Source organism: Cydia strobilella, chromosome 8 (genome assembly GCF_947568885.1).
Source record: "Cydia strobilella chromosome 8, ilCydStro3.1, whole genome shotgun sequence".
Taxonomy (NCBI): Eukaryota; Metazoa; Arthropoda; class Insecta; order Lepidoptera; family Tortricidae; genus Cydia; species Cydia strobilella.
Window position 1 is genome coordinate 15,751,442 of NC_086048.1, and position 26,501 is coordinate 15,777,942.

The following is a 26,501-nucleotide window of genomic DNA, read 5'->3' on the forward strand; positions in this document are numbered from 1 at the left end:
GAACCCCTTAAAAGTTTTCTCTTAACAAGACACCGAACTGATTCCAAACATTCTTGTCGCTCAAAGGGCTTATTATTAAATAAACAGAGTACGAATTGTTTTATTTTTGTGAAAATAGATGATTCTTGTGAAACTCTAAAATTACTATTTAACTTTAGCACTGAAGGTCTGTTCACACCGTAATAATTTAAGATTCTAAACTGAAATTTAAAGCAACAATAGAGTCAAGGTGCTGTATAAAAATGTAACAAAAGAAAAAGCGCATTACTCTCCCCTAATTTAGGTTAAACTCGGCTATCCTTTATATACCTACGTGTTTACGCATTTCTTCGTAATTTGTGTAGGAACAGCTAATGTTGTGCTATAATCATTAAAGCGAGGGAGGCGAGCCGCCCTTAATTATAATTCATTACCTTGTACCTTTTTGCAACGAACTTTATATCGAATATTAATATTAATAAAGGAACTTCTACTGTACTGCATTGTCTCGCATTATATACTATGATAAGACGTCTTACTGGAGAAAATACCTTGATGTAAATATATTCGCCAACAACGTTTTTCTTTTAATTTGTAAATAATAAACTTCATCAAACAAGCTCACACTGTCAAGCTTTCTTAGCGTTGTGTTGTAGGAAACTACCGTAATTTAAATACCTACCGATTCATTAATCCAATGAGTTAAGAGGCCGTAGTCGATTTTGGAGCAAAAATTTTAAATTGATAGATTTAGTCGTTGAAATTATACACGTTTTGTTACGTAATATCTAAATAACAAGTATTGGTTTCTATAAGCACGTTTTCTCATCTTGCCTTTTAATAATGAGGTCGCGAGCGTCCGTCACCGGTAATATATGAAGAGAAGGGGCAGTTTTTAAAAATTCATCAAAAAATTATGGTGGTAAATTATACAAATTGATGTATAAGAATAGTTTCAGCAAATGTTGTAGATTGTTCAAGTATCCAAATTACGTTGAAATTAAGTCGATTTTCAGAGAAATTGTAACTTGTTTTGAAGTAATTTCTGGAGAAAATTTAATTCGTTTAACTTTCATTTTCTCGAACTCTAAGTCATATAACAAAAATGTAATCTGATAAAGGTCAAGGACAGAATATGTGTAATACAAATTTACCATTTTTAGCAGTCCAAACTTTACGAAATTTACAAATAAGAGCGACAAAATCAGTGCTTTACGCGCGTTTACCTAAACGTCCTTCAGAAAAAAAATCATTACTAATTTAGTGAGTCTGTTTTCAAAAAATTGATCTGATAAAAGGCAAGATAAGAAGACGTGCTAAAAGAAAGCAGTACTTCTTATTTCAATTTGGTAACAAAAGGTGTACAATTTCATCGACGAAATCTATCAATTTTACATTTTTGCGACTAAAATCGACACCGGCCTCTTAAGAAACTTACGCACGATTAGCCTCGTACTTAGCATAACAGTAAGTGCATAAGTAAATCGAATACATTACACGCGTCGCCGGGCGACATCCTGCGTAAAGCCTCGAGACCGGGAGTCCCGCAAACTGCGATCGTCTGTCATTCGAAACGGCCTGGGTGGGTCGTGCATACCCCGAACATGCATATCTACATGTGTGCGTGCAAAGCACGCATACAGAAATCAATTTTATCCACGCCCGCGAATACCGCAACGAATCGCATTACATGCGGTCACTGACATTTCCCTTTATTATGTACATGTATAAAAAAAATTGCTTTCCTAGTTGCTATTGTAAAGCTTATCTTATTCAGAATCGCTAGTTTCAACGAGGACAGGTGCACGATAACATTTGTTAAAGCAGACCGACGATTTCATTGCTTGAGCAAATTTGCCAAGTTCGAAATCGAAACCGTTCTCGTTGACCGGATTAACGTTTGGAATCCTGGAAAATTATGTCTCTCCAGACTGCGAGGCCTTTGAATGATGACACGATTAGCAGCGTGTGGATCCCTACTTTACGAAAATTGTAATATCGACATCCGCACCTTTCCACTCAGTTTATTGCTTTAATGCTCCATGAAGAGGAGTAGGCGTTACCACAGACATTATCAAGAGGACTGCTGGAATCTTTTTATAGTTCTTTTGAAATGCCTATAAACCAAGATAACTAACGGTATACAGAGGTTCATATAAAACGTGCTCTACCATATATTTCCTAATGGATCACCGCATTTATTCTATCGAGTTAATAAGGAGGCGATTATTTTTTCTCGTCCATTTTTCCTGTGAGGCATGCCGTCGAACCAGTCACCGGCGCTTCCTGGTGTTGTCCTTAAATGGCCCTATACATCAATTGATGCGTGTAATTTTCTCCATACAACTTTTTGTCGCGAACACATTCAACGGGATAGACTACTAATGTTTATTGCATAGGGTTCCCATCCTTGATATCCTGCTATAAGGTTTTTGCAATAAAACGTTTAACAATTTTAATTGCGGTATAGCGAGATGGTCTAATGGAAATATCTACGTAGACAGAACAATTTTAATAAAAAAACCGGACAAGTGCGAGTCGGACTCGCGTACGAAGGGTTCCGTACCATTATCTATAAAAACGGCAAAAAAATCACGTTTGTTGTATGGGAGCCCCCTTAAATATTTGTTTTATTCTGTTTTTTAGTATTTATTGTTGTAGCGGCAACAAAAATACATCATCTGTGAAAGTTTCAACTGTCTAACTATCACGGTCATGAGATACAACCTGGTGACAGACGGACAGAGAGACAGACAGACAGACGGACAGCGAAGTCTTAGTAAGTAATAGTCCCGTTTTACCCTTTGGGTATGGAACCCTAAAAAACTTCAACAAAATGTAACCAGACTCTTCATTTTAAAACAGGCTCATGTAGTCGTCATAATTCTTCCTTTTACCTGGAAACATATGAATTTTATAGTAGATTTCCCTCATAGCCTGTTTAAGATTCAGATTTTGGCACTGACTCAAATTTTATGAAACATCTCGAGCACAGGGGTTGATCTTGCTTTCTGCCTTCCTGCAACGCAAATATATTAGACCCGTCTCTCACGTTCCGACGGGTATTACACGTCGCCGTTTTCCACGCTTTATTTTACAAAATAAAAGCATTTTCCTCCTTTACAATCTGTAAATTGATAAAATGCAGGTTGTTACGTTGAATTATCGAGTCGTATGAAGGTAGCAACCCCGGTCCGCTCATCCAGAATTCAGAAGGCGCGTCAGCTGGTCCTGTGATTTATTCTCGAAGCGTCCGTGAAATCTACTCCCAGCGTTCTCGGGGCGCGTAGAAACTCTTTGCTATATTTACAGCCATTACACAGTGATTGGGATGTAATTGAAAATTTAGAGTGCTCGCGAGAACTCAGTGGGCCCTACGTTATTAGGGCAGGTGCGGAGGCGGAACCGAGAGCCTTCTCATTCGTGTTATGAACTTTTTTTCAATTTCCTCTATAAAAAAGTATCAATCCGCAGTTAAATGAAATGTAGCCATGAATTCTTTAAACCACTTAGGTCCTAATAAAAAATGTCTTCGCGGTGCTTTGCAAGGGTTTGCGTTATATGTATACATCTATTCAGGGAACAATTTGTTTCTTGTTAATATCATCGCATTGCATTCACTAATTATTTCCTCAGTGGTCGGATTATCGCACAGGCCGATGAATTTCACACCATTCTTAATTGTCCGTGTTTCACGCCTCACCGACTCCGAATTGATCGCGATTGGATTGAGGCGTAGACTGCCATAACCGTTTGTTTTTGTTAATGCGTTCAAAGTTTCAAACAGCCTAATGATCTTACGGTGATATACATTAAATAGGTACTCTAGGTACATGCTTTATACGTTACGTGCTTTATTTTATACCACCTTCATATTACTTACTTGTGACCTTATTAGTTATCATGTAGTTTTAAAACTTGTCGAAAAACTGTTTTCTATATTTCTAGTATTTCATGTTAAATTCTCATGCCAATTAAGCAATTCAGGGATTTATAACAACCCCTGCAAGCTTATTACATATTTAGTGTCAAACACATTCACACAAAAGAAGGATTTTTTTAGATTGCTATAAACACCTCAAAATTGCCCGACTTGATAAAAATGTGGGCCGCTGTATTTTAATAAAGATGAATGTGTTGTTTTAAAATGTGCAAACAGATGGAAATCGATCTCCCTCCATCTTATAAGCACGCACATCTTATAAGCGTTATAAAACATCCTTTAGTTACAATTTTTGTTGTATCAGCCCAATCTCAACATTAAGGATAAATAACTATTTGTTTGAACAGAAACCGGCACCGTGTTTGGGTTGGGACTTTTCCTTTACCCTTTACGGCTTCGTCTCGTTGCGACAATTTGATACCCTAGTTTTATTGATCAGTTTTCTGGAACAATCCAATGCAAGTGCTACAGAGTATCGTTGATCAAGAATTTTATAGGTGGGCTTTCTTTTATACGTGATTGACGACGATAGACTAACCCCCTTATACATAAAACGAAGCAACCACCACCACTTACAAGCCTCTGTTAAACTTTGTCTGTGTTTGTTTGTCTTTGTAAATAGGCACAAACGATTATCAACGGTTTGTTAGATTCGAAAAAACGCTTATTAATAATATATTATATTTAGACTACCGAGAAAGGTCTGGATGAGAAGAATGTATAACCGATATAAGCTAGCTTTGCTTGACACCGAATCATGAAAATCAAATTGTAAAAGTTTCTCAGACAATACAAACAGGTTGGTTCGTTATCTCTATAATCTCAAGAATAACATTCCATTTTATAGATTTGTCACATTTTTTGACATAAAACTGATATTTTAATAGTGACCACTAAGCGTATAATATCTGCTTGGTCAAGGTGTCTGCGAATATCAAGATATTGCGGTTCATGCCGTTGAAATATTATCTTATGAGAGTTATTCCTTAAGATTTACGGGAATTGCCCGTCTAGTGACTAGGTCATCTATAAATTCATAACTTGCGTCGTCGTGTCGCGTCTGGTCTGAAACCTAACACATTCTAAATTTATGATTTACACTTGTATGTAACCTACACCTGTACAGCCTTTCACTGATTTAGAAATAAGTTTCAATGATGCAAATGTAGGTGCGTGAGATGTTTATTGATGATCAATTGAAGATATATATTTATACCTCGCTTATATTTTTATACCTCGTAAACACATCTAAATATTGATGGGAATGAAACCCACAATACAAAAGGAAAAATATATTAACATTTAAATTGATGGGAATGAGGCTACTGTTGCACACTCGCATATTTTTCAGATGAAATATCTATAAGTTAGATACCCTACTTATATTATAATTCTATTTCCGTTTTCCTTAAGACAGAAATTTCCTTTGGGATATACGGCGAGTATTGACAAACTTTGCTTATTTAACTTGTAAACACTACATAATAACTACAAACAAGTCGCGAAGTTCCATCATCTGGAACAAATTTAACTTAGTTATATTAATATTCTCATAGGTACCGTAAATTGTAGGTTTGTAAGGGAAAAAAGCGTGTTTATGTTAAGTTCACATGACGCTTTCAGCGTAACGTAACGTCTTACGACACTAGGCTCTATGAAAACGCGTAAACTCACGCTCCAAGTTACATTGTATAAGTTTTGGTAAGGAAGAGCATGCACTTTGATTACACAATACGATCTTGTTTAAATGACTAAACACAAGTGACTTTTTGTTAATTATTTCAACGTATATAATATATACCCACAACACCCTGGAACTATATTTATGGACCAAAATAGCAAATATAAAGCGTGTCTAATTAAGTACAAAGTCGCTTAACTCACATGATGTTCCATGAACCAATCATAATAGATCAGTATAAAATGTGGTATACAGCGTAACCCTCTGCATAATGTCTGTGTAATCCCAATGCACGCTAAAGCGTACACGACATTTATAACCAGTGTACTGAGACCCCGACATTGGTATCAAGTACGCGTATTCGAAAAGCACATTCAGATTAGTTCGCCAGTACCCTAGATTTTCTCGTGCTCGGCTAGCGATTGAAATGACACCCTTGCATAATAAATCCCTGCCGTCGCCGCGTGCGCAGCCCCTGAGGTTTATAGCTCACACTTCGCACTCGGTAATTACTTAAAGTGGAATGTAGTATATAAAAAAAACTAACATATACTTCTTATAACGATTAAGCTCGTCACAGACGGAGCGATAATATGTCGGCAGATACCGTAAGATACCGACAGATATCTTAGAGTACCTATCGCTAAGCACCACACACGCCAACGATACCAAAATATATATCGCTCTCTGTCTGTGAGCACCTACATTGTGAGAGAGACGAAATATACCAAAATATATCGTAATATACCGAGCTATAACATCTTAAGGTATCTTAAGATGCCTTGCGATGTTTAAGATATCGTAAGATACCAAAATATAATTATATTACAGCTTCGTGTGTGAACTCTGTTAAATAGTACGTGAAAGATATCGTAAGATGCCGTATCTTACGGTATCTGCCGATATATTATCGCTCCGTCTGTGACGGGCTTTACAGCTTTAATTCATTTTATTCAGGCTATAAGGATAATTTCATCAAAAATTATATAAAGGAAATCCATGCCTGCAGCCCTGCATCTTTCTAAAACTGTATTTAAGTTTGAACACTTTGAACAGCCATACTTATTTAGTCTACCATGGAATTTGATTCTGTCCCCCATTTTTACTGCCAAATAAAATGAAGGGTCGCCCCAGGTCAATCGTTAAGCTTCACAACTCATTCACCTCCACCAAACATGTCTATAAAAACGTAATCCGAAAATTTTCAGTCATTACCCAAGGGTTTCACGAAAAGTATAGAGGGAGCGTATACTCCACCAATATTCATTTCTGGCGTGCAAATCTTAAAAGCATGATCAACCGACAACACTAAGACCGATGATTTTTTTATTAATTGCGGGCAAACTTTGGCTCACGCCAGACTACGTGCTTTGTAAATAAACATTCATGTGTTTCAGTTACTACGTATTCACTATTTTGGAACTCAAGTGGGTCCCCTAACGTTTAAATAATAAATTACATGAACAACGCTTATAGCCAGTACGTGTTCAGACTGGCCACAGCCTTGAATGTCTTTTGCTAACTTTAACCAAGAACTTTATGAATAGTTTACACGCTGCACGACACGTTTTATCCTTTAGTGTTTTTGGCGTAGGTATTGCATCTGATTTTACGCATAGTTGTTGAGTACTTCTGCTTTGTAAGAATTGGTCGAACAAGTTTTTATATCCTGAAATTTTACATTGTTGGTAATCGTAAAACTATATATGTCAAATCTAATACGGGGTTTGTATAATAAATCTGTAACGTTTGAACCCAGATCGTAATTATTATCCTAATCTACGTAGTTGTTTAAAATATTCTACTGAAAATATCTCAAAGATGTGTCACCTTACGAACTCTTCCCATTCCGCGATTCGCATTAGCTTATAAGAGGCCATTCTGAAAGAACACTTGTGTCCTGATTTAACGTCCCATACGTGTCGATAGTGTCCTGGTGTAAATCTTCCCGACAATAAAAGTGTCTGCTTTATTGCCTGCTAGTAATTCCTACTTATTTAACAAACACTGCCGGGATTATTTCGACACTTCGTGACATTTGTTATGGTAACTCTGTGCTGCTACAGCTCAGGTTACAACTTGTAAAATGCTGTTGTTTTGGGGTTTAGTAGACCGAAAATTTTACCTAATGCATTATTTTTATCTGATGTTTAAGATGCTGCGATAAAACATTAGCCGCACCACCGAAGATGAATAAGCTTTCACTTATTGTAAACTACGGTGTCATTTACAAGTTTTGGAAACAATATATTAATTATTCCAAACGACTGCTGTCCTCAAAGTTATGACAAAAGTTTTAATTAGTCACATAAATACGTTTCTATTGAAAATTTAGCGTCCATTTTCCCAATAACAGAGCCCCTACTGAGCGAAATGGGAGTTGCGGTACTTAAGTAAAAGGTCCCCATTGTCGGCCGATGCTTGCCGTATGACAGTCACATGTGACCAGCAATATTCATCCTCTCAACCCTCGACCCTTCGCCTTCGGTCATAATAATAATAGGCCGCTACATGCCTTCAACTTTTAGGTTTACTTCCATTGTAAGAAATATCGCCGTCCCAACCATAGTCGGAGACATTCGCATAATTTTTTGCCTTAATTTACATTTTGTTTGCCAAACAAGGATAGTCTTTGTCAAAATAGGTCTATTAGGCACACGAAATAAACATTTATGGTAAACAATTTAATACGCCATTTATGGACAACTTCGAAATAAATCATTGTACCCTCCGTTGTATAATTGGCTTAATTTAATAATTTTGGCAGCATAATTACTCACGTGCATGCTGTTTTTCATCCACAATATTACGTGTACGATATGAGAGATTTATGTGGTTGATTTTGAATTAACACGAAAACCGAAGTCCCAGATATGTACAGTGAGCTGCGAAATTGCATGGAGAAATTATGAATGAGTTCATTGATAAAGCCGGCTTGCACTATTGCGGCTGATGGTACAAAACGCGTTAGTTTACTACATGTTATTAAATTTTAACTAATACACCTACTTAATAGTTCAACGGCCAAACCTAACTCAAAACTAAGTCGAATTCTTGGGTCAAAAGACACACCCATTTGTGAATATTATAGTATAGTCAATACCATACGGATCAATACTAAGACGACAAAATTGATCTAAAGCGGACACTTTCCCCAAACTTCTAGTCAAACGCTTAAGGACAGTGAAGAAAGTACACAAATTATGTACCTACTGAAAATGTATACAATCTCCTTACTTCAAAGGAAGTACTCTTATTTAGAATAGAGCTGATATCAGCAATTCATGAAGCCTTTCCTTGCAAAATAAGTGGATGCCTTATTATTTGTCGCTGAATCGGCGGCGAGCGAAAACAATATTTATGAGGGATTGTTACTGCATCATGCAAAGCATCTGTTTTCGTCTTAGCGATACAGCTTTTCTTAGCACGGGACTGAACTCAAGAACTTATTAAATCGTAGATTTTTTCAGTTAACTCATCAAGGTACAGTGAGCTGCGAAATTGCATGAAGAAACTATGGATGAATTCGCCATGCAATGTGTATCAAAAATGTCAGTAAATTTAAAATTCTAATGTCAAAAAATTCGTACGAGCCCTAAGCTGCAATCTCAATTCGGGTTTCATTATTTTATTGCAGACTTCATGTGATAAACTTTAGCTCCAGCATGGTATTTAGCCTTTCATTGAATCATAACATTTGATTGTCATCTCTCACCTGCAAGTGTCTGAAAAGTACCTTTTAAAATGGTATCGGAAAACCATCACAAGGGTGCCAAAGCTACAAAAGTTGCAGTGAAATAAAAGCTATTTTTTTTTTTAAAACAGCATTAAGTAATAGTTATTTACAGTTACGTTTTACAGTACATATGGCCCTAATTTGCGACGTAGTTACGTAATGTGCTTATTATAGCACCTGGTGTCGTAATGTACTGTAAAAGTCAACAAAGCACACCAAAGTAAGGTTGAACGAAATTCTTTAACATAACAAATTACATTATTCGAAAGGCCTCGTAACAATGCCTTGTTGGATCGCTTTTAACTGACTGCACCTGCTGTCTGCATTCCCAGCAGGACATTTTCAGCAAATACCTTCGAGACGTCAGTAACTGATTGAAAGGCAAAGATTTACGCAGCGACAAATGAGTCGAGTCTGTCGGCATTTGTTGTGATTCCCAGACGATCCCGAAATAGATAGAGTTACATTAAATGACTCATGTGTTGTACATTCACATTCATTACATTTTCTAATACCAGCCGGGCTAGCACATGATTGGCGCGAGAGTATCTCGCCGCGACGCCGCGACATACATAGACTACCCGTCCCCCTTTAATTCATACAGTTAGTAAAAGACGGGTAGCCTATCTCGCGGCGAGATACTGTCGCGTCAATCATGTGCTCGGCCTACAGAATACCATGAAATCCATGAATGGGTATAAAGTTTGTATAGGTATATAAGTCGGTCGTTCGGTGTTGTAGTGTAGTGGACAAGAAAAACAAATGAGCATTAATTATTCTGTATCTTGGAATGAAAATACTTGGTTCTTAGATTACATGGTCGATAATTTCGCGATTGCTATAATTGTATTTATTTTTATCAGAATCGTAGATCGTAATAACTTTTTTTTATTTTCACTTCAACACACTGGGTCGTTAGGTATCTATTTAATTGACAATGTATGTGTATATTTATACATACGTAATTGCATAGTAATGCAATAATGTTCGCTTGATTACTGCTTTTAAGTATACCCACAAGCTGGCGTTCACATAACATTTTCCTATATAGGCTGTATAGATAAAATCGCGGATTTAATTCAATTTACATAATACTTCTAAATTTCCATTATTTTACATAAACGTGCTTCCTCGGTCTCGATACGACTGTCAAAGAGAGCACGCATGCAATATTGAATATTATCCAAAGTTTAATACACTCTGTTAGTGTTATGGAAATCCTAATAACAATAGTGATATAAACTTAGTCCAACGCTGCGCTCCCACAGTATTCATCAAAATGCTAATACATCCCCAGCTCGGCTACATACTTCAATTCACTAAGCCAAGTAATTGGATCCCGTACAGACAGGCTTCATGGTAATGCAAGAAAAAGCTATCCTTGGCACCATGAAAATTTAATGCCCCTCAAGAAGCCTGCCAGATTAAGACTTAATCCGATATCGCATACACCACTGTGATTTTAAAAAGTTTGCACTTAAATTCGCCTTCAAAGTAAGTAGGGTCCGGTCGAGAAAGTCGTTGATCATTTACTTTGTCGTAATTTAAGGTGTATAATGGATAAAATGCTGTAAGATAAATATGTCAATTTAAAAATAAAGTTTCCATAGGTTAATTTCTTATAAAATGACGATTAGAGCTAGCGTCTTTAGGTATACGGTATACTCTCACCCTCGTGACTATGTATGAGCGATCATAGACAGACTAACACCTCTTGTATCTATATGAGATAGATAGTTTTACTGTTTTAGAAATAAACAGTAACAGCTTGCTAAATATACACAATTCATCAAATCAAATAAGTCAGTCAATCACAATTGTATTTATCACATGTGCAATTTTGCAATGCAATTAACTGATCAATGATAACGGTGTAAGTGACGGTAAGCTATCTTTAGGCAAGTAAGATTGGGATGAAGATTTATTCACTACTAATGAAATACTATTTACCTTATCTTCGACTTACTTGCTTATGTCTCATATTATCATGACTAACATAATCTAAGAAAAAGAAACCTTCGGATTTATCCTCAATGAATCATAATAGAAAGCGAAATCTAAAGCTAAAACGCTGAGTACGATCTATAAATCCCTTCCTTATACGCAGCAGTGGCTTAAGTAACCTCGTTTGGTGGGCTAGGAATCTTTTCGCAAGTTCCCAAGCCATAAATTGTTACGGTCGATTGCGTGCGAATTACTTCTCAAGTTCGCCGACTCTTTATCTCTTATTGAAGAAGGAAAGTATTTTATTCACTTCAGGTTTAGGTTGCAAAGTAAAGAACTTAATTAAGTTTGTTTTAAGTTCTCGAAAAAAACCATAAAACTGCAATAATTTTCTGTTCCATATAACTACTTAGAGAAATAAGAAAGAATCGTAATGTGTATACCCTAAAGGGATAAGCTAAGCAAGAACTTGTTCCAGTACAAATTGCACACAATTGCATGCGCACATACCATGCAGCGGCCTTGCGAGGCCTTTTCAAAGTCGTGACCCATAGGCCTGCCTCCCGTAGGCAATGGATTACCCGAACAACGCTTATGGAACAAAAATCTCGACCAACTATGAGTTCAAACTGTGAACGCAGAAATAATATAATTTCTAGCTCGACAATACTCATAACATTTTAAAATATGGAGTGCTTTAATTTAATGGAGGTCAATTTATGCTATTAGCCTTTTATGTTCTGTTCAATGCGTGGGTGAGAACGTGCATGCATTTGTATCACACCTAGAGTGTTTTGATTGCAACCCAATACAACATTAATAATGTTCACGTTCTTGCTCGTATTTATGTTTTTCTTTTGAGACTACCAGAAGTTATTTTTGAGCTATATTAAGTTACAAACTGATGGCAACATAAAGAATCATAAGAAGATTTTAACTTACTTACAATAAATGACGTCTTAAATTTTAAGGCCGAGATTATCAGCAAAGTATATATCCAAGTCTAAGAAGTTGTTACCTAAATATATAGATCATTTTTACAGGATCGATAACTATCTGACCTATCAACAGATTGCAAAAATCTAGAATATATCAGTTTACATTGGTGACCGGTAAATAAGAAGTAGGTAGCTCTTGCAAACGCGCTACGAAGTCAGTCACTGGTTACTGTAATCCATGGTAAGGGTCGGAGTCGCCACCCACGTAGCTCCTGCGGTCCCAGGAGCCAAGGCCGACCCACAATGGCTGCACTTGTGCGGTTCCGAGCTCTATTCAATATCGCTATCTGTTTTATTTGGAACTAGTTTCCTGAGGGCAGTACCCTTTAGCGCGCCATTCACAGAGGAATTCCATTTGCAACGATTATAGGGCGAAATTGAATTGACTGTGGACCTGTGAAGATTTAAACGTCTTTATACTCTTTATCCATTGCATTATTTGCCTGTGCACGCAGGAGTGGAAATTAAGTTCTTTAAAAAAAATAGGAAATCTGCTCCGGAAAGAAAGGAAAACCCCACCCCATCTTCTCGAATATGTCAGGATTTTGAAGAATAACTAAACACTTCCTTGATCGTAGACTAAAGGAGCCCGGAGTTTTACGAAAGCGACTGCTATCCGACCTTCTAACTTTTATATAAAATAGGATTTTTGCTATCTGGTTTTTTACGATGTGGTGCTGTATTCAAAAACTTTGCTGCCCTGCACCTAAATATGCTTTAAGTGCATCCAGCATTCCGCTGTGGTACGGTCCAACGACCAGCTTATATCAACGCCAACGGAAATTTATGCCAAGTGCGGAATGCGCATTATTGCACTGGCCGTATGCGAAGCGAGTAGAGCCAATACAGCCCTATACGTCGAAAATAGACGAACGATGTCTGGGACTTCTATTCAATTAGAACAAAAGGGCTCGAGAGGTTCGGGTTTCGGATTCCGACGTTTGGATTGACTAAATTTTATCGGTTAATTTCGAGAATCCAATTACACTGATTGAATATATTTAGAATACAAAACACACTTATTTCACAAACAACTGACATTTGACTATGAATTGTATTAAGCGAAAGCGAATTTGCAACATTTCCTAATGCTTAACACTTAACATTTATATAAGTTCATTCAGTAAGTTCATTTGTAAAGATCATCAAGATCGTTCCATGGGTTGATTGCATTAGATAGGCGCACCTTGCTTGGTACAGTTGGTACCTTACTTATGCCCTTGTTGTTTTTCGAACGTAACGAACAAATAGTAATTAATTAACAAGAACTTACTTAGGTATTTCTCATCTCATAGCTATTAAGACTTTAAGAGGATACATTAGTGGTCATTTTTCCATACAAACGTTCCCGACATTTTCCTCTCTGGATTTTGGCCCTAGATGAGTATTTTTTAATATGAGTTCAATATTATTAGTATCTGCGTCTGTACGTTTTGCTTTTTTTTATATTGCATATTGCAAGATATTAATTGCAAGTCGCACGCTCTTACCGCTAGGCGCTAGGCCACCAGCGATTTTTTTTAAACGATTACTACGTAATATTGAGGTTAATTAGTCTCTTTCATGCTGGGTTGTAGTAACATACGAATAACTTCAATAGTTATTAAATTGCATCCATTTCAACACGGCTTATGAGTGTTTTTATACTAGTAAGCTGCAGAAGCTTCCTAATCCTACACTTAAATGACTATTACAGCTTACTGGGCTTGATTTACAACTCTGCTGTAAAATATTTTATTGCTATGACTCTAAGCACGTTTTATTCGCTTATCAGCAGGCTTAGACCGCCTTCGTCACATTCCTAACGTGTAAGTTATATTTCTACCGTGTATTATATGCAACGTTTTATTTATACCCTGTGATATTTAATTTCTTAAATGGCATCAGTCGTAAAATGAAGGTCTTCATTAAATGAATATGCAGTTAAATATAGAAATCTCATTTAGTTATAAAACCTAACTAACGATATGGATAATTTTACCTACATTTACGTTTTCATGAACATTTACTAGGTACGTCTAATTATTATTATATCTTTCAAGCCGATTATAATCCACACATCCTACATTTACGTTTTCATGAACATTATTAATAGGTACATCTAATTATTATTATATCTTTCAAACCGATTATAATCCACAGCCAGTTGCCTTGAAAATTTCTTACATTCTTTGAGATTTAAGTAGAAGCTGTAATAACATGCAAGAGTATAATTTGCAAGCGTCCAAGGGTGCTAATACTAGAGTAGAGGCTTTATTTTTATTGTTAATTTTAAATGTTAGTTTAAAGTGTGCTTGAGAGCCATTCCGTGACTATTAATTTAAGTCTTGTATAACACTAAGTCTGCTAGTCTAGCATTGGTCCTTTCTTATTTCATAATCTATCTGTGACAGATCTAAAACCTGGTCCCATTTGGATAACGTATTAGTGTATTTTTTTATTACATCACACATATATAGTTGATTGCACACTTGATTGATAACCTCACAGTTCCTTACGAAGTGTTATAGAGCCCCATTTTTAGTGTTAAATGGCGCCAATTACTTATATATTTTAATGTAATAATTAGAAACGTATTGTGATATGATAGCATTAAGTATCGGACTCACAATATAGAGTCTTATTAAAATTCTTCGCGATAATAGGTACTCCGTTGGTGATCGTCTAAAAGTGGCATACAGATCATTCTTATACATTTTATTGGACGTACTAATTGGTTCCAACCACTTATTAAAAACCAATTTAATACAAGTGGAGAAAGTATTTAACAGTTACCGAAGCATGTAAAATGATCTACCGCAGTAGGAAACATAAATCCCGATAACCTGTGTGGGCTAAATAATGGTAGGTGATTAGTCAATTTCACCTTTATTACACCCTGCCATTTAAATTTGTGACTCATCATCATTAATTTAAGAGCCTAGCTCTTGTCGGTGGAGCAATTTCCATGTATCTCTTTCCTGAGCCTTTCGTTTGACCGCCTGATACGTCACGACGTTTATCTTTTCCTTTAGTTGGTCCATGTATGTTCTTCTTGGTCTCCCTCTCTTCCGCCTTCCTTCTACTTTCCCTTCCACAATATTTTTTATGAATTCGTCGTGTCGTAACAGGTGCCCAACCATTTTCCCTCTTCTGCTCTCAATGATTTGCAACAGGGACCTCCTCTCCTGCACAAGGTTAAGAACTTCCTCGTTAGATTTTCTCTTGGTCCAACTAATCTTCTCCATCCGCCGCCAGCACCACATTTCAAAGGCTTCAAGTCTTTCTCTGTCCCTCTGTGTCATTGTCCACGTTTCACACCCGTATAAATTTGTGACTAATAATCCCTATTTCTGATGAACAATGTCTGATTAATTGATTATAAACGAGTATATCTTAGTTAAATATTCATATTAAAAACATATTTCTTACCAAGATAATTCTGCCGTTTAGATTCGACTACATTTTTTCAAAAGATAACCCGTTTATGTACCTATTTAACGCAATTGCGAAAGAAAAACTAAAAGAAAAACTCGGAAAAAATATTGTACTTTTGTTATTTGAAAGCAAACTTTATTTGGGTTACAAGCGTTGTGTTCAAAAGAAACTCAGTTCGCAAGAAATATCGTTTCAGTTGCTTATTTAGTTATATTTTTTCGTTGTTACAGCTGAGGGAAGCCTGTCAAACTTTGCGCTGCGCAAAGTTCACTACACGGCGAGCCACCCCCTCAAAAAGGAATTGTTCACACCTGACACAAGGTAAAATTTGCATTATTAAGTATGAGAAAAGATACCACTTTTTACCCGCACCGCATATTTTTGGGAAATCCGTCAAGAGATGTGGCAAGACCGCAGCGAGTATCGTTTGACTGCATTTTTAATGAATCGCAATTTTTCCGTTCCATTCTAGTTTATGAGCATGAATACATCAGAGTATAAAATATTTTGAGAGTGAAATGCCCGTGACAGTAAGCAGCAGCAACAGTACGTTACCTTCCGGCCAATATAATAATAGTGTTATTCTAAAAGACCTTTTATTTTATAAAGAACATTATAGGCATTTATTAGAATGGTTATTTCAGATATCTTTAGATTATGATGAACTATTAATAGTTCGATTATCACTCTCTAAATCCTTTTGGTACACTTAATAGGATTATTAATAAGTAAATAATAAATAAATAAATATTAGGGGACATCTTACACAGATAAACCTAGCCCCAAACTAAGCAAAGCTTGTACTTGTACTATGGGTGCTAGGCGACGATATACATACTTATATGTATATCGTCATAGAAAACACCCATGACTCAGGAACAAATATTTGTGTTCATCACACAAATAAATTCCCTTACCGGGATTCGAACCCAGTACCATCGGCTTCACAGGCAGGGTCACTACCCACTAGGCCAGACCGGTCGTTAATGTTTTACACTTCCTTATAGCAACTTTTCTGCTTACTGTATTCTCGCATCCATTTCCCAATCGTAACCCGTGAACCGTACAAGTACAAACCTCAACGCTCTCACATTTCAGGCCCACCAGCTTACGCAACCTGTACGAGAAGGCGACCACGGACCGGCTCTCGGCCTCCATCCTCGACCAGCTAAGGAAGGACTCCCAACATTCCCCCTACCTCCTCTGCACGCCCGTGCTTAGTACGAAGAGGCGAAGGATTTATCAGAAAGTCGATGTGGAGATTGAGACGCATATTGTAAGTATTTCTAAGAAATTATTGATAAAGTGAAAGTGGGTGAAATAATGTTTAGCTAGGGCCGGTACAGACGGACTTTAACCCGACTGCACGCCGACTGTAACGTCGGCTTGCAGTTCCCATACAAGTTGCAGTCGGGTTGCAGTCCGTCTGCAATGGCCCTTAGCGACATTTTTTAACATTTGGAATTTGGATCATATACAGATGTAGGTTCTAGTTTCTCCTTTTTGTTCCTGAAAGTTTGGAACATTGGTATTAGTTAAATAAAACAAATGTTAACGATTTCAGTACGGCGAAAAATAACGTCGAAACTAGTTTTAGACGACAATTGTAAATTTTGCTTTAGTTTAGGTACCTTTCAGTTTTAAGTGCTTCCATTAGCTAAAACTCATTTTTGGACACTTTTCCGTTATCATCTACTTAATTTAATATGATAAACCGAGATAAAAACTGACGCTACACTACTGTATGCATAAGAACGTCGCTAGCGGATTGAATTTCTAAATTCTGTTTCATTTTCTTTTGGCTTATTACAATAAAAAAATTCATATATTTATTAAGAAAGCAATATAAGTGACTAAATCAGTAGCATTATTAAATACGCAAACACTTAAAAGCCTCAACAAAAACATTTCAGCCGTCAGTGGTAGAGCACCTTCGGAAATGGACATCAAAAGAGGCTGTCGGCGACGTGACGGCGCTGCCGGACGCTTCCATGCGCATTCAGAGTTCCGTGACATTAACTCCTGATGAGTTGTCCGAATGTGGTTCGGGCGATGACGAGCCCATCGACCACAGGTTGCCCAGTCCTGAGGAACAGCTGAGGGTCATCGCTTCCAAGTGAGTATAGATTAGAAACCCAGGCAAGACAGAGAAAAAGAAATCTCATCTTATGTAAATAGAATGCAGCCTTTATTAGTCAGAATAGGGTTGCTCCATTGATTGAGATGGCGTCATTCAGACGTTTCGATCCCGCTATTTTTTTTAGTAATTATTTTAATATGTTAAAGATAAGGTTAATGTTAATGATTACTGATAATATGACAATAACAACGCCAATAAGGTTAATTGGCTTTGTAACTGCACATCATTCTAGTTTCTTATGATTGATTGTAAATGAGGGTAAATTACAGACCTTAAAGACAAATACTAATTGTTTGTTTAAAAACACATATAGATATAGGATGATATAGGAGACAAACGGGCAGACTAACCGCCTGATACCCGCAACATCAGATATACGTGACTTATGCTTTGACAGATTTCCCCCGGAAATGGTCGCGATCGACACGTCGGGCAGGTTCTTCGACCGAATGTCCAGCTCGCGTAAGTCGCTGCACCTGGAGTCGGTGACCGGCGAGACGGACACGGTGAAGCGTCGCACGCGCACGAGGAAACCCCGCGGTAAAAGACGCAACACCATATCCGGCACTGATCAGAAAGAGCTTAGAGAGGCTATAGCTGGGTAAGCTTCTAGACTGCACCTACACCGACTAATAAATTACATTATCCATCACATGAATCCATAGTAATAATCACCCCTTTACATCCTCGATAATGTAATCTATTAAAGCGTCCATTAACAACCGCTGAGCACAGTACTGTGTCGGCTTCAATGATGTTCTTGTTCAATTTACGGCACTTTTAACAAATCTTTAATAATATTTTGTGCTTCTGTGTATACTGTAACATTGGTTGTCATTGTTTCCTACTAAACAAGGACAACCAATTAATTGTGCACTTGAACACTAATTGTTCATAAGCTTCACGATTAATGAAATCTTTGAAGAGCGCCGATGTTACGAGACTAAGAAGCGTTCTTTGTGTATTACAACTATAAGTTGCCTTATGCGTGTGACTAATGCTTTGCTTGGTTTGTTTTATCGTAGCGATACATCAAATGCCGCGGCTTCTGAAGAGATCGAAGATAGCACTGTCATCAGGTCGCGCTCTAGCGATCTTCTTAAGAAGAGTCCTATTGACCCCGTAACTAAGAAAGGGCACTTTAATACTCTCAAGGAATGGGGTAGAAGCCGACTGAAAATGATCGGCAGATCTCCGAGTGCGAGCAGAGATAGCTTTAAGGACTCCATGAAAGTTGACAAGAAAGATACAAAGTCGCCCACTAGACAAGAAGATAAAGAAGTACAAGAAACTGTAACTATGCGTAAGAAACGCCAGGGAGATGAGGACAGGAGAACGAATCAAAGATGTGCCTCGTATTCCTCTTCTGAAAAGAGCATAGGTTTGCCTGCGGCACAAACGACGGCAACCATTAACGTTGGGGTCAAATTACGGGGGACGTCAGCTCAAAGAAGACAAAGGCGATCAGCAATAGGCAAGGATGAACCACATTCGTCAAGCGGTAACTGGTCGGCCAGCTCAGAGTCGGGTCGAACCAGTATAGGATCAGAAATAACGTCCACCACAGTGCCACCCCGAAGTTCAACTTCGGCTGCGACATCTAATAACTCACTTAATTTCCATCACGGTCCACCGAGCTCAATTATTAGTAGAAGAAGATTCCTTAACACTTCTGGATCAGGCAGCGTTACTAGCGAAGGAACTCTCACCCCTGACATTATACATGATTTACACGAGGATTTAGAAACGAGTTCCGAGTTTTCTTGTGATACAGAAGGGTACTACACCTCATTCCATATGGATTCAGGGTTAAAGACATTAAAAGAAGAAGAAATATCGCCTAGCACGCCAATGCATATCAGCAACGCCCTCTCTAACTCGACTGGCAGTCAAACTGCTGAGAACGAATATGAATTATTTGGTAAAGGATCAACTAGCACTACTACAAGCTCCGCTGGAACTGTTTGCACAACGCTAATGGCTGCTGGAAGTGATAGGTCGCTAGTTATAGGGCCCAAAGTACCAGAAAGAAAGAGTTCGTTAACAAAATTAAATCGCGGCAGAAGCAACAACATTCACAGTGCTAATGCTAGTTTAGACAGAAGCGTGAGTTCTTCATTCTCAAAATCTCCATACAGCAGCCTTAGATATAATCCTAGTCGTTCTTATACGGAAAAGGCAATGTATAATCATTCGTCGCCTGAAATCAACCAAGTGCCAACTTCTACAATCACTATAACTAGAAACATCGGAAATAATAGAGAAATGACAGCCGTAGCTGAAATTCATACAGAAACTGATATTGAAAGTGCCAAGAAAAGCACAGGCACCAGTTCTCCGGATTCCGGTCATAATACTTCTAGTTCACCGATCGAAGACTCTGTATCCAGCGCTCACGGAAAGAATAGTCTATCTGAACAAGATTATTCAGAATCCTCAGATTTAGAAGGAACGGACAGAATAGAAAGAATAAGATATAAAACTACAATCAATAGTTCCAGAATTCCTTCACTCTGTGTCATTACTCCAACAAATTCTGATGACGAAAGCGAAACAAGCAACAAAGAGGTTGATATTTGTAAAAAGCAAGATGCAGAGAAAGAAGGTACATTTAAGAAATCAAACAGTAGACCTAAACTAGATCTACCTGTAGAAGAAAAACCGAAAGAGCCAAAACACATTACCGACCTGACTAAATCTAGCAAACCTCATACACAAATTAATTTAAAGCCCTTCAATAATTTAATGTGTAAGCTCAAAGGCGTACTTCCTGCTAAACTGTCAAACAAAAAGTCACCTGTGCCAAAAGAAAGTAATTTGTCGGATAATATCTACGATTCTGGGGACTATGTGACAATAGCTGATGTTAAAAATAACAACCAAAAAGTTTGCCTTAACAAAGGTATTTATGGAAGCACTGATATGGTCAGGAAGAACTTACAAACAGTTTTATCTGGAAAACTACCTGAAACTGAGTATGTCTCTTTGAATGAATTGCCAAATTGTTTAAGTGAAAGTAAAGACTTCTTAGAACATGGATTACATGAAACGCTAACGCCTGCTTTAGAAAATTTCCAAAAGAAAGGTGCTAAAGTAACTTTGGACTCTCAGGGTCAAGTTATTTACTCATCAGACACGCTTAAGCGCAGAAAAGGAGCGCATACTACTTTTGAACCGGGACCATTCGTTCAGGAAGTTACCGCCACCACCCCTGTTGTTCAGAGAGAAATGGCAGATGTTGTTCAAATAAGTGATGAGACTGACTTTCCTTACGAACCTCCTCCACCCGCGAGCAAACCCACGTCACCGCAACTAGGAAAAGTAATTATTAAAGCTCCAACACTTCCTGATGGACCTGTAACAACAGAATTTGTAACTTTGCCGGCTCCTAAACCGAGCACGATTATCACCGCCACACCTGTCACTGAAACACCTACGACTCCGACGACACAACATCCACCCAAGGCTATCTTTAAAAACCCTCAAGATATACCGCGAGTAGTAGAAGTAATTCCTAGGCCCGGGGCGTATGTTAATATACACGATGCGGAGGGCGTCAGCTTGTCGCCGACGAAAGATGATTTAGCAGGTAAGAATAAAACGAAAAAAGATCCGATTAATTCTATTGTTAACGTCCCTAATAATTTCAATAAATTATTAGGGACGTCGCCCGAAATTAATGACGATATCATTCCATTTGTGCCCAATTTCCAAACACCAATTATTTTACAAAATAGCAAGTGTCGGCACGAACTTAGCAAATCTGGTAGTAAAGTAGCAGAAGTGTTGAAAATGTTTACGCATAGAAATTACATTAATAACAATGGAGAAGCTGGAAATAATCACGTTAGTACTCCAAACGTTGATAAATCAATAACTAATAAAGTTAAACGTAGTGATAGTTACAAACTTGCCAATTCACCTCTTATGCCCATTAAAAAGCTTTTGAAACTTGAAACTTTTAACAGTAACTCAAAGAAAGTAGACTCTCTAGAAATGATTCAAGCTGAAATCAATGCAGATTTACTACGCGAACAAATAAACTACCCAGCTTCCGTATCCCCAAAGCCTATCCATAGAAGTTTTTCAAATGATTCGGAAAATTGTGAATATTCTAATAACAGCAGTTCACATATTAACGATAGTTTTGAATCTCAGTTATCAGCATTAGCTTTAAGTCCTTTTACTACTCCAATGCCAAAACGACATTCTGTCGCGTTCATACCTGACAATAGAGATCATTCTTTAGATATTTTAACTGCTATTTTGGACTCAGACCCCGATGATGTCTGTATACTGCATTCACCGCCGTCGTGTCCGCTCTCTCCTACTAAAGTCACTGTACCTGTAGATAGTTCAATGCATCGAGCTCGCATTTTATCAGTTTCTGAATCAGATTATGGCACTGAAATCTGGTAGTTGTAGATAGGATTCCCAGTTTTATTTTTACAATATATAATTGAATTTTATAGTTATTTGTAATAATTTGTTACCCGATTTGTTGGTACTTGTGGAAATAAAACGCTTTTAGATAAGACTTAGACAATGTGGCCAACATCATATAATTACTCTAATTAGATCAATTTGTAGATCCATATACCTATAGAGTAGGTAGATAAGTGAAAAACAATGAAATGATTATTATATTATATTCCTAATTAATTCCGTCCTTTGAAAATTTCGTCTTCCTAAAATGTTTGCCTTGTTAATACTGTGATATGAATTTTTATTTTTGATGACTAAATTCGTGTTTTAACTAGATATTTTTTATCATTTAGCTTTTTAAGAAGCACTGTATTATATTTTATTAAATGTTGACACGGAAAGAATGCATGGTGGGGTTTCGCACCAGCCCAGCTTACGATTAGTTCACGATTTTTTCGTTTGTAAGTGCATGGTGTGTTATTCTGTGTGTCTTCTGTGTTTTGTAATTAATTTTATTATAGAGTCATTGTGAATTAACGCACTGATTTCATTTATCTTCACCTCCGCTCCTCACCTCACTCACTAGCACAGCACTGAGCTCTAAATTTAAGAAATAAAAGTTCTGTTTTGACAACATTTACGATATAAAATAAGTAAGGTTTAAAACAGGATTTTTCGCAATTAACCGTCTTCCAATACCTCATTATTTTCGCACTGATTTGTAAACACGAGTCACTGGATTTTGTTAATCAAGTATATGGGACACTTAACAATTAAAAAATGAACTAATTAATTAACAAACTAGGTCATCCGTGATTGGACCCCGTCACAATAGACGTAACACAACTAATTTGTATAATTGCCGTTGTCATAACGAAGAGCGTTATAAAACTGTAAAAACTCACGAAAAGCTGTCTTAACACCAAGGGTGTTATTCCACGCTTACCGACCGACTTCGATCGCACGCCCGAGGCTAACCTGTATATCTGCGACCTCTGATTAATAGAGATTATATAGTATCTCGAGGTCAAAGTATATTAGTTTACCTTCAGCGCTCGACTCGTCGCGCTCGGTATGCAACCGGATTCACCTAGTCTCCGGATCTCGGTGGTTGTGAACCGACGCTCAGTTCCTCTCTAATTGCACTCATCCCACATGGCTTGCACAGACGGCGATAGCTTCCACTTTGTGACATTTAACACGAAGTTCTTCAAAGGTAAAGTTTTGTGTTGCTTTTTTGGCATGACTTGATTTTTACACTGCATGAAGAGTTAGCTCGACTAGCAAATACACCTTTCACAAGCTAACACGGAGAAATGCGGTGATCTATATTAACCATATCATTAACATTATAATTTATACGTATTATAACCCCATGTATGAAATTGTAAGAAAGAATAAAATACCATGCACTTCTGTAAATTCACGTTACTAATTTATCATTGTATTCACGAACACATAGACCAGATACAACATGCTAGATACGTTAATATTAACGCAAGACATAATCTGTATCATAAGTAATGGTTGATCACTATTGTAGCCTTTCACTGTTAATAATTATATTAATTATGATAGAAATTACCTAGCTCTAGGCTTATGGGAATGGTATGGATTGGTGCCATAAATATGTAGTAGATTTATATATTAGCATATTACGTTAAAGTTTTCAATTGCATCCACTGTTATGATACTTATGATTATACATATATTACCTATACTTGTAAATTTAAAGAAAAATATCGACTAAAATGCAGTGATTTACCTACGTTAATGCCTGTTAAAAAATATTAGCATAATTAAACATTTCTGGTACTTATAGCATTAGTAAATAAAAACGATCTCCAACTCATTATCTGTTTTTTATATTCCAGACTGTCGACATTCCAGTGCTGACAAGCCCTACTCGAATCCGCCGCTAACTCTAGTCCAAAAGGGTCAAAGAGTAGAATTCAACACGATCAATCCCACCACGTACAAATACCAAACCGCCCACTTGCGAGGCAAACACGGAGTAGTCAATTACGAGAATCCAGCAAACCAACCAGTGAGAGAAGAGCCAGTGTTCTGGACACTTCCGAAGCGAAGCACTCTAGAGCCGAGCGCTCGACGACCCATCACCGACGCACGCACTATTTTCAACTATCCTCCCAACGTTGCTACTGCCTCTTCACGTTTAACTGAAAAGCCAGCAAATTCTCAACCCATCCAACCCAGTGACGACTCAATTAGAATTTCACCCATAGATCCACGGACAACAGGTTCCTTCAAATCTTCTACCCCGTCCAGCAAAGAGAACGTAGTCGATCTCTCTTCTAAACTACTCTCCCCGGTTAAATCAACAATGACGAACGAAGAACTCTATGCGGTTATACATAAAAGTAAAAAGAAACTGAATATAAGAGATGGCGCTGAAAGATCAGAATCACCTGCGTTATCTACTACTAGTTTGTCGCCAGTCAATTCCGAGACCTCATTATACCTTAAAGGTAATCAGCGTCATCCAGAGACAGGCTATCTAGGAGACCCGAGAAACAGAAACAGTTGGTCACCGGCGGAGAGGCAACACGTTATGGCGGCTCCCAGTCGCGGCTATGTGGTGCAAAAACAGGATACCACATGCGCAGACAGACACGGCCCCGTACCTCAAACATCGAGACTTGATTTCAAAAAGCTACTCTTACAGCACAGTGTCAAACTAAATACTCTTAATCCTCAAAGTAAATCTAACAAACTGTCTGCGGTGGAACAGCTGAAGCTTTCCAAAGAAAAAACTGAACTTCTACCTGCCCCCACCAATAGAAGCAAAATTAATATTCTCGATCTAAGCGGATCTCCTAAGACATACACGCAGAGAAAAATAATAAAACCTCAACCTCAGCCAGCCTCACCTGGTAGAACGAATGCATTAATCAAAGAACACAAGAATTCAACCAAAATACTGCTCTCTCCTAAGTCACAATGGCGATTTTCTAGCCCCCGATCTGACGTTCTCTCTACGCCAATACCAGAAGCGAACAACGAAGATGAAAACTCAAACAGTTCTGCTGAAAAGCACGATAGTTCTCCAAACAACGTACCGTGTAAAACAGTGCCCATAGTCACTAATCAGCATTTCGGGGCCAGACGAAACCTGATCCCGATAAATGAGAATACTCTAGAAGCCGACAATGATTTCCTCGAGCCAGCCGACCACGGAGTGTTCCCGATTGATTCCGATTTCGGTAAATTACATGGGTTGTCTCGGACAGAATTGCTGCAAGCCAAGCGAGCAGAATTCTTCAGCAGCCCACCCGAATCATCTCCACCTAAATTTACATCATTTAAAAGTCCTACAGCAGAGGCTCCCTCTACTCGTAGCAAATCATCTCCAGAACGAGGAAAGACTTCACCCACCACCCTAGAAACAGCATTATGATATTTCTACTAAAGCATTAACTTAAGCGGTGCTTCATTTTTTTAAATACAAAACAATAAAATTGATAGAAGCTTTATTCTAGTCTATTTGCTTAAAGTGCCATTTGTCCCGGCACCACTGTATCGCCTACCAGTGACTTATCTTCGATGATAAGTTATTTAAGCTCAAAAGATTTGTTAATATGGTCTTGAGGGGCCAATGTTCTATGAACTGTATTGTAAATAGTTCAACTTTACAACTACTTAGTTTTAAACTAGTTTGTAAGTATTTATTGAGTACCTTAACCAGTAGGTACTGTTCAGGTAGTGTTTAAAACTTTTTGAAGTTATTAGGATACAATTTTAATAAAACGTGTTAAATAACTGGTGCTTTATTTTTTTTTCCTTTTCGTTTTCGACTTTCGACTAGAGATAGGTAGGTAGTTGCTTAAACTTCACCCCATTTTAATGATAACTCAAACTCCAATGTACCTAGGTTTGATTTAAATAAGTGAAGTGACTTTTTGAGCTTAGATCCTAATCTGTTAACAGCAATGTACTCGCTCTCGTTTATGCGAAACCATAGAATAAACGGAGAGCTCGCCCCTCGCAAGCACACTGGCGAGGAATTGTATCAGCATCTTTAGCTGCGTGGTTTTGTGAACTTCCCGCGCCTGGCCTTAGACTTTTCTTCATCCAAGTCATAAGGGTTACACATCGTCTTAATTTTAATTGGGGCAAAAAGGCACTCACCTAACTTCCTTAGCTTTTGTCGACTGCGGGGAGAATCGTCTGCACTGTTTACGCCTCGATCCACTGACTATTAGTTCAGTTTTACTATT

The 26,501-nt window shown here is 37.7% G+C and overlaps 2 protein-coding genes across 2 annotated transcripts in view; one reads left to right on the forward strand and one right to left on the reverse strand.

The window, feature by feature from the left end:
- LOC134743725 (mucin-2) overlaps window positions 1–26,043 on the forward strand; it is a 100,466-nt gene extending 74,423 nt beyond the window's left edge. The window contains exons 2-7 of the mRNA XM_063677337.1: window positions 15,929–16,019; window positions 16,797–16,974; window positions 17,612–17,814; window positions 18,236–18,439; window positions 18,864–21,427; window positions 24,138–26,043. Coding sequence (XP_063533407.1) covers window positions 15,929–16,019; window positions 16,797–16,974; window positions 17,612–17,814; window positions 18,236–18,439; window positions 18,864–21,427; window positions 24,138–25,681 — 4,784 coding nt within the window. The 3' untranslated portion in view covers window positions 25,682–26,043. The remainder of the gene's footprint in view (window positions 1–15,928; window positions 16,020–16,796; window positions 16,975–17,611; window positions 17,815–18,235; window positions 18,440–18,863; window positions 21,428–24,137) is intronic.
- LOC134743744 (uncharacterized) overlaps window positions 1–26,501 on the reverse strand; it is a 467,732-nt gene that overhangs the window by 204,585 nt on the left and 236,646 nt on the right. The gene's annotated exons all lie outside the window — the stretch shown is intronic.